This window comes from Arabidopsis thaliana (genome assembly GCF_000001735.4).
Source record: "Arabidopsis thaliana chromosome 1 sequence".
Classification (NCBI taxonomy): domain Eukaryota; kingdom Viridiplantae; phylum Streptophyta; class Magnoliopsida; order Brassicales; family Brassicaceae; genus Arabidopsis; species Arabidopsis thaliana.
Window position 1 is genome coordinate 6,580,102 of NC_003070.9, and position 12,825 is coordinate 6,592,926.

The 12,825-nt window shown below is 35.0% G+C and overlaps 5 protein-coding genes across 6 annotated transcripts; 4 read left to right on the forward strand and 1 right to left on the reverse strand.

Annotated features, from left to right (window-relative positions):
• Positions 1–1,964: 1,964 nt before the first annotated feature.
• AT1G19060 (hypothetical protein (DUF626)) lies at positions 1,965–3,500 on the reverse strand (the record flags this gene model as incomplete). Its single annotated transcript, NM_101764.1, has 6 exons — positions 1,965–2,333; positions 2,462–2,551; positions 2,629–2,738; positions 2,825–2,888; positions 3,127–3,273; positions 3,417–3,500. 6 exons carry the CDS (start codon positions 3,498–3,500, stop codon positions 1,965–1,967), a joined length of 864 nt encoding a protein of 287 aa, NP_173340.1.
• A 639-nt stretch (positions 3,501–4,139) lies between these two features.
• Positions 4,140–6,416, forward strand: TTN10 (GINS complex protein). 2 transcript variants are annotated; one of them, NM_001198102.1, is made up of 8 exons: positions 4,140–4,253; positions 4,325–4,455; positions 4,936–5,030; positions 5,113–5,181; positions 5,272–5,372; positions 5,572–5,664; positions 5,851–5,990; positions 6,098–6,416. In NM_001198102.1, exons 3-8 carry the CDS (start codon positions 4,986–4,988, stop codon positions 6,205–6,207), a joined length of 558 nt encoding a protein of 185 aa, NP_001185031.1. In that variant the 5' UTR covers positions 4,140–4,253; positions 4,325–4,455; positions 4,936–4,985; the 3' UTR covers positions 6,208–6,416. The 2 variants fall into 2 exon arrangements, with proteins under 2 accessions (NP_001185031.1, NP_173342.2); NM_101766.3 differs by lacking the exon at positions 4,325–4,455.
• AT1G19070 (F-box family protein) lies at positions 4,353–4,604 on the forward strand (the record flags this gene model as incomplete). Its single annotated transcript, NM_101765.1, has 1 exon — positions 4,353–4,604. The coding sequence occupies one exon, from the start codon at positions 4,353–4,355 to the stop codon at positions 4,602–4,604; it is 252 nt and encodes an 83-aa protein (NP_173341.1).
• A 2,024-nt stretch (positions 6,417–8,440) lies between the features above and the next one.
• On the forward strand, positions 8,441–9,237 carry AT1G19086 (uncharacterized protein; the record flags this gene model as incomplete). Its single annotated transcript, NM_001123838.1, has 4 exons — positions 8,441–8,474; positions 8,551–8,718; positions 8,818–8,903; positions 8,982–9,237. The coding sequence occupies 4 exons, from the start codon at positions 8,441–8,443 to the stop codon at positions 9,153–9,155; spliced, it is 462 nt and encodes a 153-aa protein (NP_001117310.1). The 3' UTR covers positions 9,156–9,237.
• Positions 9,238–9,733: 496 nt separating this feature from the next.
• RKF2 (receptor-like serine/threonine kinase 2) lies at positions 9,734–12,661 on the forward strand. The gene is given in 6 exon segments (NM_001332384.1): positions 9,734–10,993; positions 11,076–11,222; positions 11,308–11,627; positions 11,703–11,937; positions 12,020–12,164; positions 12,260–12,661. Coding segments are annotated over 6 exon segments (1,847 nt in total). The 5' UTR covers positions 9,734–10,248; the 3' UTR covers positions 12,515–12,661.
• The last annotated feature ends 164 nt before the right edge of the window (positions 12,662–12,825 follow it).

Here is a 12,825-nt window from a genome sequence, read left to right on the forward strand (position 1 = left end):
CAATAGTACATGTTATTTGGTTTCAAATCAATTAAAAAACGTATATTATACGATCCCTAAATAAGTGTCAAACATGAAATTCCTAAATTAAATTGGAGAAATAATACCAGGACAACAGCCATATCATATAAGGATCTCTTTGCAGATTTAAAAGGTTTTTTTTTTTATTTTGCAACAAAAGGGAATAGTTTTGTCATCATTTCATTTAAGTTGTTTAGTGATTTTTTTTAGTTGACCATCATTGTGTGATTTTGTGAGTCCTTTTTGGACAAAATCTGGAGAGAGTAAAATCTTCAAAAGTTGTGGAGGAGGATCCTTTATAGTTTGTAACATCTTTTAGCCGATTGTGAGAGGACATTGACAAAAACATTTTGTAAAGAAAACTGGTTTCTTAGCATTAATTTAGAATCTAGCAAACTTTTTGTAACGATTTGATAGATATCTACAAATATCAATGTTGAGATCTACAAGAATCTAGCAAAAACATGATGGTCTTCACACCTAACACTTACGAAAAACATTATTTTGAAAAAAAAAAAAAGAGTCAGTCATTTGAAGAGAAAATTATTACAATGTTGATCCACATGTCTAAACATTTGATGATCGTGCCAAACAAAACATTGGTGATAAGAACATTACTGAAAGGAAAAGGAAAAAACCATCAATATGTTTCACATTTTCTTATTTTCATTGCAATTTATATATGGAACAAACTTGCTTTCAAATGTTTTTTTCCACCTAGATTTTAATGTCTTATGTTTCAAGTTATCAAGATCTTTGCATACATTTTGAATAATAAAATAAACAAATCAAGAGACAGTCATCCATTTGCTCCGTACCTAAGATTTATGAAAAGAAAATCCTAAATCCAATTTAAAAAAACGAACCACAACCACCAAAGTCTTTCATGTATTCAGTTATTTTTTAGAAGTCAATAATTTGATTTTAAACATAAACGAACAGTTCCTGAATAATAGAAACGGACTATTGATGATATAGTCACGATAGCTACAAGAGGAGAAAAAACACTATAGTCATAACAACGCTAAAATATATATAAAAGTGTTCTCCGTTTGTTGGTTTCGTAATAAATAATGCTTCATCATATAGTCACGTACTGATTTGTTTACAAAGTTTGCTTACAATCTCAAGATACGATGACCAAAATACCAAAGATATTACTAGTTATTTTTCAAGACTAATATTATTATCGTATATAAATATACTGTTTTTCTCATAACAACATTATTTTCAGCTCATTGTTAACATGCTTATATGTGACAGTAATATATACACAAATTGATACAATATTTTTGTCAAACTTTAATTTTATGACTTATCACATAGAACAGTATTGATTTGTCTATATGCGTCCAGTGCGATAATAATCAAGTTTGACTCTAAGGTATAATCAACTGGGAAAAAATTAGTTCCACTAAAACAAGAAAATATGACTCGCTTCCACATCATCAACCGGTACCAACTACCAAAGAGGAGATATTTGAAAACCAAAGTGTTAATAAAATCGTTTAGTCATCGAACAAATCAGAGACTACGAATAAAGTTAAACATCAAATTGGACTACGAGGATTCTCTTTATATAGGTAACGACTTCTATATTATTAAATATCGAGGCATGGTCTGAGTAAAGTTGTCCTGATATGCGAGAGACATTGTCTCGAGACCAGATCGAAGTAAGCGAGGAGATCCAAGACTTGCTTGGAAAAGTTTGTCCTGTTTTGGTAGGACTATGTTTCTTTTTGTAAGACACATATACAAATACATCCGCGAGTATGATCAAAATCCAGGCACATATATACACTTGGGCGAAACACATATGTCGTCATAAACACTGCATATTCAATAGATAGTCATAGTAGACACTTAACAATCCACAAGTAGTGCATTATTGATTAAATATTTAGTAGTAGATACTTCAAATAAAATCCACAAAATAACTGGTTTTAATCTATCTGATCCATGGACCCTGTTCCCGCCAAAATATCCATCCAGGGCGACTCCGGCGGCAGCTCGTGAGTGATGTCTTCTAGATACGCGGGAGAGTTGAAATAAGTAACAGGGTCAATGTTTACGAACTTTTTCTCTCCAATCAAATCACCAAGGAGAGACAAGTGACCTGTATGCTCATTGAAGATTCTTCTAATGATAGCTTTACGTTCATAATGCTCACCAGCAGCAATACGAGCATTGGCCAATCCCTTAAAAGTTATGTAGACCACTGCAGTTTTGGCGTTGAGTCTCTCATTTGGGGGCACCATATCTTCCTTGGTTTCTATCACCGCTTTCACAATCTTCAGCTTGGACAGATCGCTCTACAGCAGCAAAACCACACAGTTTTGGAACAACAAAAACCACAAGTTAATGATTATAACCAACAGTTGCACTGACTCACTCATGGTATGTCATCATTTGATATGCAGAAAAGAAAAACAAGACTTACATCTGAGATTCTGACCTTTTGAATTGCACAGAGTACAAGTTCCAAATACAGATTAATCCAATCATTGTTTTGCAATTCCGACTCCTTCACCTAAATGAACAAAAAAAAAAAAAAATCACTGCTTAAAAAGAAGAGAACAAAAAAAAAGTGTTGTTAATCTATCTTACCGAGTAAAATCGTTTTCTATCATTGAAAGAATCATGTGACGGCCACTGAGGCAACTTATCATCCACTGAAAAACAATCACAAGGTATGAAGCGCTCGTTGGTGGTCACACCTATGAAACATTATTATTCATCAGCAAGAGTGTTATTTCTATACTTGTATACAAAGAAAGAAAAAAAGAAAGGAAAGAATGTTTACCTTTAGGTCTAGCAATCGGAACGATTATATTCAACTTGCCGACACTTCGTTCATTAACTAGAACCTGAAAAATTTGATGCGAACCGCTAACTGAATCTTGTGCAAGCAAAGTGATGTAGTAAGGGGACACCAATGCATGACAGCCTCTTGTTGAATTTCATTACGTACCCGAGCTTGAAGTTTGTTCCCTGAGAAAGAAGATAAAATAGAATTGTGATCATGTGTACAAGAAACAACCAGCACTGCAGAAGAAAGTTTTCAGGTTGATAGATGAGAAGATGGAGGAGAAAACAAGGTGTTACCTCCAACATATTGAATCGATGAAGCCCCGCACTAGCATAAAGCTTGACCCAGAGAGGAAGAGGATGGAAACTATTAGGCAGTTGACAGTCGTAGGGTATCAGTGCAATGGCACCTGGTGGTGCTTCGATTCCCTCGATATCGAAACACTAATGAAGGGAAACAAAAAAAACTCACTAAGTAACAGAACAACAGAAGAAGCTATGAGTGAATAAAGATGAGTTAAAGGGTCAGGGTTGATTTAAAGGAACATGCAAATAGTCCTCCTCTTCAACAACTCCAACACATATACCTCGGATTCATTCAGTCGACGCCAGTAATCCCTCGCCGCATGGAGACTTTCATCTCTAGACCCCGAAATCATGGTCCAATCCATATTCTGCGGATGCTCTTTTTAATCGATTTTAGGTTATATTTATATTCTTCTTTTTCACCCCCTAAATTCATTTATGGGCTTCTGTTGGGCCTTCTCAACTATAAATCCTAATCTTATATTATAAACACCTGAGATTCACAAAATTCTCTAAAGATTGTTTGTTTGTTTGGTTTAATTATTGGGATTTTTTTTTTACAAAACGGCTGCGTTTTTCATTCAAAAACTTGACAAACAAAAACACAATCATGTCGTCGTCGTCCATTGCTTTGCTAAAATTCTTTTAACTTTTTCATACCAAACACTGAAAAAACACTCAACAACAACAACATGCGTATTTTAACTGAAATATTTCTTCGTCTTCTTCTTCTACTACTACTACTATGGGTTTTTGAAACAACGTGTTATGGGTTTTTAAAGGGACTTATTGAGAAGAGTTTTAACGAAATAACAAATGTTTTCCATATAGCATGGCTGCATGGATAAACTCATAAAAGTGTTGAGAGCATAGATAAAAGAAAACTATAACAGTGTATTAGGCAATGTTTTAATGGGCCTTGTACTGTGAATAAAATGGGCCCAGTTAAAAAAAGAAGAGTCCCACGTGTACCCTCTCTTTTCTTCTTCATCTACACATAGGTTTTGCAGAGTAGCATCGAGAGAGAAAATTTTCTGCAAATTTGGAATCTTAAAGTTAAGAAAATTTATTTTCTTCGAAAGGTGAATCTATTCCTCTGTCGTATCGTCTAAAAGCTGGTAATTTGTGTTTCTTCTCTTCAAATTTTCTATATTTCTTCAGATTCTCACACCATTTTTGTTCTTAATAGAATTTGATTGGGGTAATTTGGTCAAAGGATGGATAGGATCAATGGTCTATCAGATGAGATAATCTGCCACATTCTATCTTTCCTTCCGACAAAAGAGTCTGCTTTAACATCTGTCCTGTCAAAACGATGGCGTAATCTGTTTGCCTTGACACCGAATCTTCATTTAGTTGATGATGATCTAGAAGTGGGTGGTTGTGGACAAACCCTCATCGATTTTGTGGATAGAGTATTGGCTGTGTCAAGCAATTTGCCCATTAGGGAGTTTTCAATAAAATGTTGAACACAATTTGAATTTTCATAGGGTAAGGAAGGAGGTAAGGGCAGAGAGGAGGGAAAGTATGGGTCTTTAGAGGTTGACGATAAAAAAAAATTCAAATTGTGTTTGATTACATAAATTTACTTACTGAATGAGTAGATTTAACAGCCATTTGTGTTAACTACAAGAGAGAGGTTTTATGCATTTGGACTTCACTGTTACTGTTCTAAACTCTCTAGATGTTGAATTGTTTTTGTAAATCTGAAATCTCAGATTTGAGTCTGACAATGTCAATGTCAATCTATTAAGAGGTTGATTTTTGAGTGTCTTTTGGTTTGTTTTTAACTCCCCGCAGACCGCGAATTTAATCTCAAGGTTAAGGTGGTGTGGAATCAGCCTTAGGGGATGGCGAAGTACTTTGACATTGATGACATACTTATAGAGGAAGAGGTCACCTTTATTCTCCAATAGCTTTGCTTTAGACTCTCTTTATCAACTAAGAAATCTGATCTCTATTGTTACCTTGTTGCAGTTTGTACCGGTTTTATTCCATAAAACAGCAAACGGAGTGACTATTGATCCAAGTGCAGAAACAAATTGTGTCAGTCTTCTCATTCCTAGTGCAAAAGTTTGTAATGGATATATCATATTTTCCTTTCTGATATGATTTTTGTGAGATTTTCTGGTGCAGGCTGAACAAGGCTCTAAAGTTGAACTTCCCTTCTGGCTTGCTCATGAGTTGCATCTGAGGCAAGCTGTTACCATAAACCTTCCTCCCTGTTTTGACCAAAAGTAAGCATTCTGTAGCTTAACTGTAGTGTTGGCATTGTGTATTTTCAAGGATGGAGTAATGTCGAAAATCTAGATTGTCAATTTGATTCTCTTTCTTTCTTTCTTTCTTTTTCTTCTGCATCCATGGTCAGATGTCCTTTAAGCAGTTGCTTCTTTTGCCCTGTAACAGTCTTTTTATGGCTTTGTTTGTTTTGTGCAGGACGAGGCTTGAAGTTCAGGCTGATGCTGCATACGTCGATCTTAGATCGCGATGTCCATACTTTTATGAATTTGGATGCAAGATAGAGCCACTGTGAGTTCCTCCTTTTAAGACTCTGTCCACTCACTTCCCTTTCATTTTGATGTTGTCTTATCTCTTGGCTTCAAGAACAAAAGTGTCTAATTTTTGAGGCAGATGAAAACTCGATTATTACAGTGTCTGGATTAAAGTAAAGCTATTTTCTGTGGTGGTAATCATACTGATTTTTGGTCTAAACAGGGTCACAGATAGAACACTGGGGATCTTGCTATCGACTGCGTTTAAGATCAGATACAAAGAGGCACTGACAAAAGTATACACAGCAGCTCACATAACAGCTTCCAAGTACTTGTCGTTTTTAACAAAAGAAGAAACAAACTGTAAGCCTTTATGTTTTGAACTCTAATGGTAGTGAATTTAGTGTTTAACCATCTCAAGCTTGTACCAAAATGAACAATCTGTTTTTGTTTCTGTGTTCTTTTTGAAGTGTATGAAGCAGCTCACTTGTCGATGACAGCCTTCAAGAAGTGGAGAACAGGTGGTCCTAGATTCCAGAGAGCTTCAATACTCGGAAGAAAACGCAAGGATTCTAATTAAGTTCCCTAAAACTCTTTATCCTCATCCTTACCAAGAGGGTGATTGTGTTATATTAGTTATAACATGTCAAAATGATGCAATGGCAACATATTATGGTCTGAATCAAATTGCAAATCCTTTTGTGTTATGTTCTCTTCAGTAAACTCAAAATCATATCCAGATGGTGTTATCAGTTATGCCATATGATCCAGTTACGTTCAAAATTGATCATTCGTTCTCTATAATTTTATTCAATTCTTCAAAAATATTGAATTATAGATTAACCAAAATTTTCCACTTCAATTTATGGAATCATTCTCTTCTGCTTCGTTTAAAATTATAATATTTCTTTTCCCCGGAACAGATTCAGATTAAGAACACCAAATCCAACACAACAAATAAAAGAAAGTATATAGTAGAAGGGCTCATATCAAGTGTAACTTGGAAGGACCGTCATCGAGGGAAATGGGATGAAAGAAAGAACCCTAAATCAAAAAGGGGAAAAAAACATTTATCAAATGTTATTTCTCCTTCGATTTCAATTTGAGTTTTTTTTCTCCATGCCATGAGAGTTTTGTTCACACTCCTCTCTAAAGCCTCTCTCTTTTTAATCAACTTATAAGATTCCGAACAAAGCATTTTTTTCTTTCTCTGCCTTTCATCGCTTACGTGGAGAAGAAGTCATGGAGAAAGCTTTATCGAATAGTGTCGTATCTTCCTCTAAGCTATGCCCTTCGTATGTTACCTTTTACCTTTGAGTCTCCTCGCTGGCTTCTAGTCAAAGGAGATTCAATAGTCTTTTCGATTAGTTACTATCCATACTAATTTACAAGGAATTTGATTAATACATGTTAAATTTAAGTATATGTACTGTAAAAACAATAACACATGTAAAAATAATTTTGTTAAGTTTCTTTTTGGTTAATTATTTTTTTTCAATATATATAGACATATATATTAGTATATGTAAATTTGTTTTCTTATTCTACTTTTTTTATTTTTTTAAGAAAATAAAAATATTATCTTAAATAACAAAAGTAAACATCTAATAATTAGATCTGACATATGTTAGGATTTTATGAGTTACCAACTTTAAAAACCATATTTTATATAATAAGATATATATATATATATATATATATATGTTTAAAAAATCTTTATTCCAAACAGTTTATAATTTAAATTAGTTCGATACTGATCAAATTTATTGTAGTGACTTATTTATTTAATTCAGTATTTGATGACCAATTAATTAATTGCAACCGTAATTGTAATGAACTCTTTTTATTTGCCGGCATTAAACCAAAGGTACAAAGTCAAGAAGCTTGCTCGACTTGTAGAGTCGTTCCCACGCACTTGCATGTGGTAATCTTTTCAAGAGTTTTCGAAGTTAGAATCTAAAAGCATCTCCGATGGAGAGAGCCTCCATGATTTCTCTCCATTTTCTAAGTATAATTTTTTTTTAAATTGTTAGAAGAAAACTTTAGTTTTTTCTTTTTTTTTCATATTCCAATGATAGTTCTCTTAATGAAGTTCCCAGAAGAAGAAAAAATATTATTTGAAAATTATTTTATTTCTTTATTTCATAAAATTTAATAATCATTGTAATTAACAAAATATTAAGCATACATTATTTTGAAATATTTTAAAATAGATATGAAAAAAAACAGAATATATTATTGAATTGTTGATCGAGTAATTGATCAAAGCATTGTTCTATGATATCATCGAATAAACTACTAGACGAAGAAGTCATATCGTTTGATAGCTTGTAGTATAAAAGAATAGAGAACAAGAAATTTAATGAATGAGAAAGAAATAAGTCTCCATTTGAAAAGAAAAAAATACGCGTCCAATCACAAAATAACACGTGACAAGATCCCTCAAATTATCAAAGCTCTCTAGAGAAAGTAGGGTCTCTCAATTATAATGAGTTTAGATTTATTTTTTTAAAATAAATGTACTCTCAAATTTTTTGAAAAAAACTCTCCATTGGAGTTACTCTAACAAAGTTAGTGTGGTTGGTGCAATCAGGAATATAATCTTTGTCTTTGCTCACCCGATGAGAGTAAAAAGTACTTCGCTGCAACATTCCAGAATGGTACTCTGGATTTTGCAAACGACCATCAATGGTCTCTTAATAGACAATCACAAACTTCTAATGCTAACGCTATTAATACGGATAATTTGAACAAATACCCTTGGATCTTGGAGAACCAATCCGGGATCAAATACCAATGAACTCGGGAGGAGGATGGTTCGTTTGTCGTTATTCCTTGTTCAAATTGGTATGGGCGACGACAATGCTTTCTTCTTTTTGGTGATTAGGCAGTGAAAGTGACTTTCCCTTTTCTTGTTTTATAGGTTTGGGTTTGCTCATGGTTCCCGACGGTCCTCAGCCTACGACTGAACAAGTTGAAGAAACCATGGAGAAATATTGTGAACAAGGTGACAAGAAAATTGAGGAAATCAACAAGCGCTTGAGGACGGGCCAGAGAAAACCAATATCCACTAGTGAGAATATTGAGAAAGGTAAAAGCAGTTCAAGAAATTCGATTTGTTCATCGTGAAACTCTCTTTAGTGGAATGAAAATTCGTTTTCTTCATCTTTAATGGAATGTAACTTTGTAGGAGAGCACTGGGATCATGACACTAGTTGCTCGGATGATGAGGATGTTGGTGATACTGAAAGCTATCATGTTCCAAGTGCAATGAGGGTAAGTCTTTTTCAAATATACAACTTGCTAAAATGATATCTTACGAAAGTTAAAAGCATGCTATATATGTGAATATAGGATTTTCTAGATATAGATAGCGAGGCATTCCTTAGCAATTCAGGTAGAGACATGAAGAACATTCTTAACAAGGTCAAGGAATCTGAGAAAAAAGTCCAGGTAACTTATCTCTGCTCTGGTTTGTTTGATGAGATAAGTTCAGAGTCTTTCTTATTCGAGAAAAGGTTTATCTAAGAGCTATGTGTGGGAGTTGAAGAATTCTGTTTACTACTTGTTTTGTTTCCTTGTGTTGGTTTAATCTAGAACAACTTTGCTTGTTGTTTGTTTTTTCTGTTTGATATTTATCTCTGTCTTATTCTATGCTTTTCATGGAAGCAAATTTGATGAGAATACTCCCATCATTTGTGGTTGAGAAAGCCTTATTTAGATCTTGTTTCATGAACGTTGGGGTTGACCAACGAACAAAATACTTCTGTTTTGAATCTGGGTTTATGTTTTTTTTTTTTTTATACTCATCAATTAAATAATAATTAAAAAGAAAAAAAGTAGGAGAGAAAGAGAGAAAAGTGGAGAGACGTTTCTGGCAGGAGAGACGATTCTCAGCATTTATTGAGAGTTGTCATTCAACTAATGGTTCATTTACTTCAAACTAATTAAAATATATTAATTTGATTAAAATATTAATTTATTTATTTTTTGAGATACTCTCTACCACTTTTGCCGATGGAGATGCTCTCAGTTTCTGTGTGTTTGGTAACTTGGAAAGCCAAATTCTGGCACTGCAAAAGCTTATTTAAACAAGTATATTTCAGGAAAAAGGAAGCGGGAGAGGGGAGCCCAGTACTTGAGGACAGGAGAAGGATTGATTGTACATAAATCTCTTTCTTTTTTGATTGCCTACAAAATCGGCTTCGGGACTAAAATTAGAACTCCATTGGAGAATGAGTTAGTCAAAAAAAAATTCCCTAAATTAAGACAAATGCAAGCACAAGAGAAGCAAAATCTCTCTGTCTCTTCTCTGAATTCAAAACAAAGGTTTTTCAATCTGTCAAAGCTCACAATGAACCGAAATTACAGAGAGATTGACTCGTCTTCTTCGATTTTTCTTATCTCCTTTTACGACAAAGTACCTAATCCACCTTCTCCACCCACTCGCCGTTGTGGAGAGGGAGAGACACCCGGCGGAGTTGGAGTGGGTGGAGGAAGAAGAAGAAGACGAGAGCAGAAACAGAGGATTCATCGATGTTATACTCTATCAAAAATTGCAGATTTGCATATGGAAAGACTTCTTCTTCACGATTCATGATCACACGTCGTCCGATTTCTGATGCAAATTTGTGCTTCGATCGCTCAATTCCTCGCTTGGGTTTCATTCCTTGTACTATTAGCGACGGTGGGCTCTTCTTCTTCTTCGGAATCTCTCCTAAATTGTCAACCTTTAGATCACCACCTTGTAAACCCTAGTCGTCTGCTTGGTTTCCTCAGAGCAATGTCTTCCGTCAATGATTTCATAACCAACGACAAGCTTTGGGTCGTTTCTTCCATCACCGATGTATCTCCACCTATCTATGTGTTTCTACAGTGCAGAGAAGATCTCTCTGTTTCCGATTGTCGACATTGCTTCAACGAGAGCAGATTGGAGCTCGAGAGAAAATGTTCGGGTTCCGGTGGTCGAATCCATAGTGATAGATGCTTCTTACGGTTTGATGATCGAGATTTCTCTGAGGAATTTGTTGATCCTACATTTGATAAAGCTAACTGTGAGGAAACAGGGACAGGGTTTGGAGAATTTTGGAGATTTCTTGATGAGGCTTTGGTGAATGTAACTTTAAAGGCTGTTAAAAATGGAGGGTTTGGTGCAGCTTCAGTGATTAAAACCGAGGCCGTGTATGCATTGGCTCAGTGTTGGCAAACACTTGATGAGAACACGTGTCGAGAGTGTTTGGTTAATGCTAGATCGAGCTTGAGAGCTTGTGATGGACATGAAGCTAGAGCTTTTTTTACTGGGTGTTACTTGAAGTATTCTACACACAAGTTCTTTGATGATGCTGCAGAACATAAACCTGACGCTGGTATGAAACATTATGAATGTTGACTTGACATCACTCTTAAGAGCTTATTCACACATGGATCTTGTGTTTCTTTCTTGTGCAGATCAGAGAAACTTTATAAGGTCATCGTTTTTTCCACATTTGAGTGATCGTGATGTTACGAGATTAGCAATTGCTGCGATTTCGTTGTCGATTCTTACTTCTCTTGGAGCCTTTATCAGTTACAGACGGGTTTCAAGGAAAAGAAAAGGTATACTGTGACTAAAATATCTTACAACACCAAATATATGTATGAGGTTCCTTGTCTCGTTGATTCATGATCTTTTCTTGTTTAGCTCAAGTTCCATCGTGTGTAAATTTCAAATACGAGATGCTTGAGAAAGCGACCGAGTCTTTCCATGACTCTATGAAACTAGGCCAAGGAGGGGCCGGTTCTGTATACAAAGGGATTCTTCCAGTGGCAGAATCGTTGCAGTCAAAAAGCTCTTCTTTAACACACGTGAATGGGCAGATCAATTCTTCAACGAAGTGAATCTGATCAGCGGAGTTCAACACAAGAACCTTGTGAGACTACTTGGTTGCAGCATTGAAGGTCCCAAAAGTCTTCTTGTCTATGAATATGTTCATAACAGAAGCCTTGATCAAATCCTTTTCAGTAAGTTGCAGCATCTTCTATAAACTTAAGTCATTTATCGAATCCATCATGTTAACTTTGTTATTTGAATTGCAGTGAAGAACACAGTCCATATTTTGAGCTGGAAGCAACGGTTTAACATCATTATAGGAATATCAGAAGGTCTAGAATACCTTCACAGAGGATCTGAAGTAAAAATCATCCATAGAGACATCAAAACCAGCAATATTCTCCTTGATCGAAACCTAAGTCCCAAAATAGCTGATTTTGGACTCATACGTTCCATGGGCACTGACAAAACGCAAACCAATACTGGAATTGCTGGAACACTGTAAGTGTGTGTGTACTTCTCGATCAATTCTTCTTTTAGAGTATAAAGTTTTGGAAATTGATGTTGTTCTTTGGAACTGTAGTGGTTATCTGGCTCCTGAATATCTGATCAAAGGCCAATTAACAGAGAAAGCTGACGTTTACGCATTTGGAGTTCTTATCATCGAGATAGTAACTGGCAAGAAAAATAACGCATTCACGCAAGGAACTAGCTCGGTTTTATACTCTGTAAGTAATATTTGTTTCCATGTTAAGTCGCAGATATAAGATACACTCACAATCAGTTAACTCTATCATGGCTTTGTCATGACTTGTTGGAATAGGTATGGGAACATTTTAAAGCAAACACTTTAGATCGCTCTATCGATCCTCGGTTGAAAGGGAGTTTCGTAGAGGAAGAGGCCTTGAAGGTTCTTCAAATCGGATTGTTGTGTGTTCAATCTTCTGTAGAGTTGAGACCGTCAATGTCTGAGATAGTCTTCATGTTACAGAACAAAGATAGTAAATTTGAATATCCGAAACAGCCTCCGTTCTTGAGTGCCAGTGTTCTAATGCCAGATGAGGAGACTAGAGTCTGATATTATCAGTTTCTTAGGATTGTTAATGTTCTTCTGTAAATGCTCAAAAATGGATTTTACACCATTTCTTTCTCCTTTTCAAATCTTTTATCGTTCATATTTTATTATGAAGGTCAACAAAAATGGAACCAAGGCTAGATTCTAAAAGTTTTGATTCGTTTACATCATTATTCATTTTACAATCTAAATCATGTGAGTTATTATAATTTTTTGGATGTGATCATTGTGGGAACATAATTCAAAACCTTATGGATGGGAAAAAGCTAACAACTTATGTTTTGTATATAACCTCTACTAGCAAACAACAAATT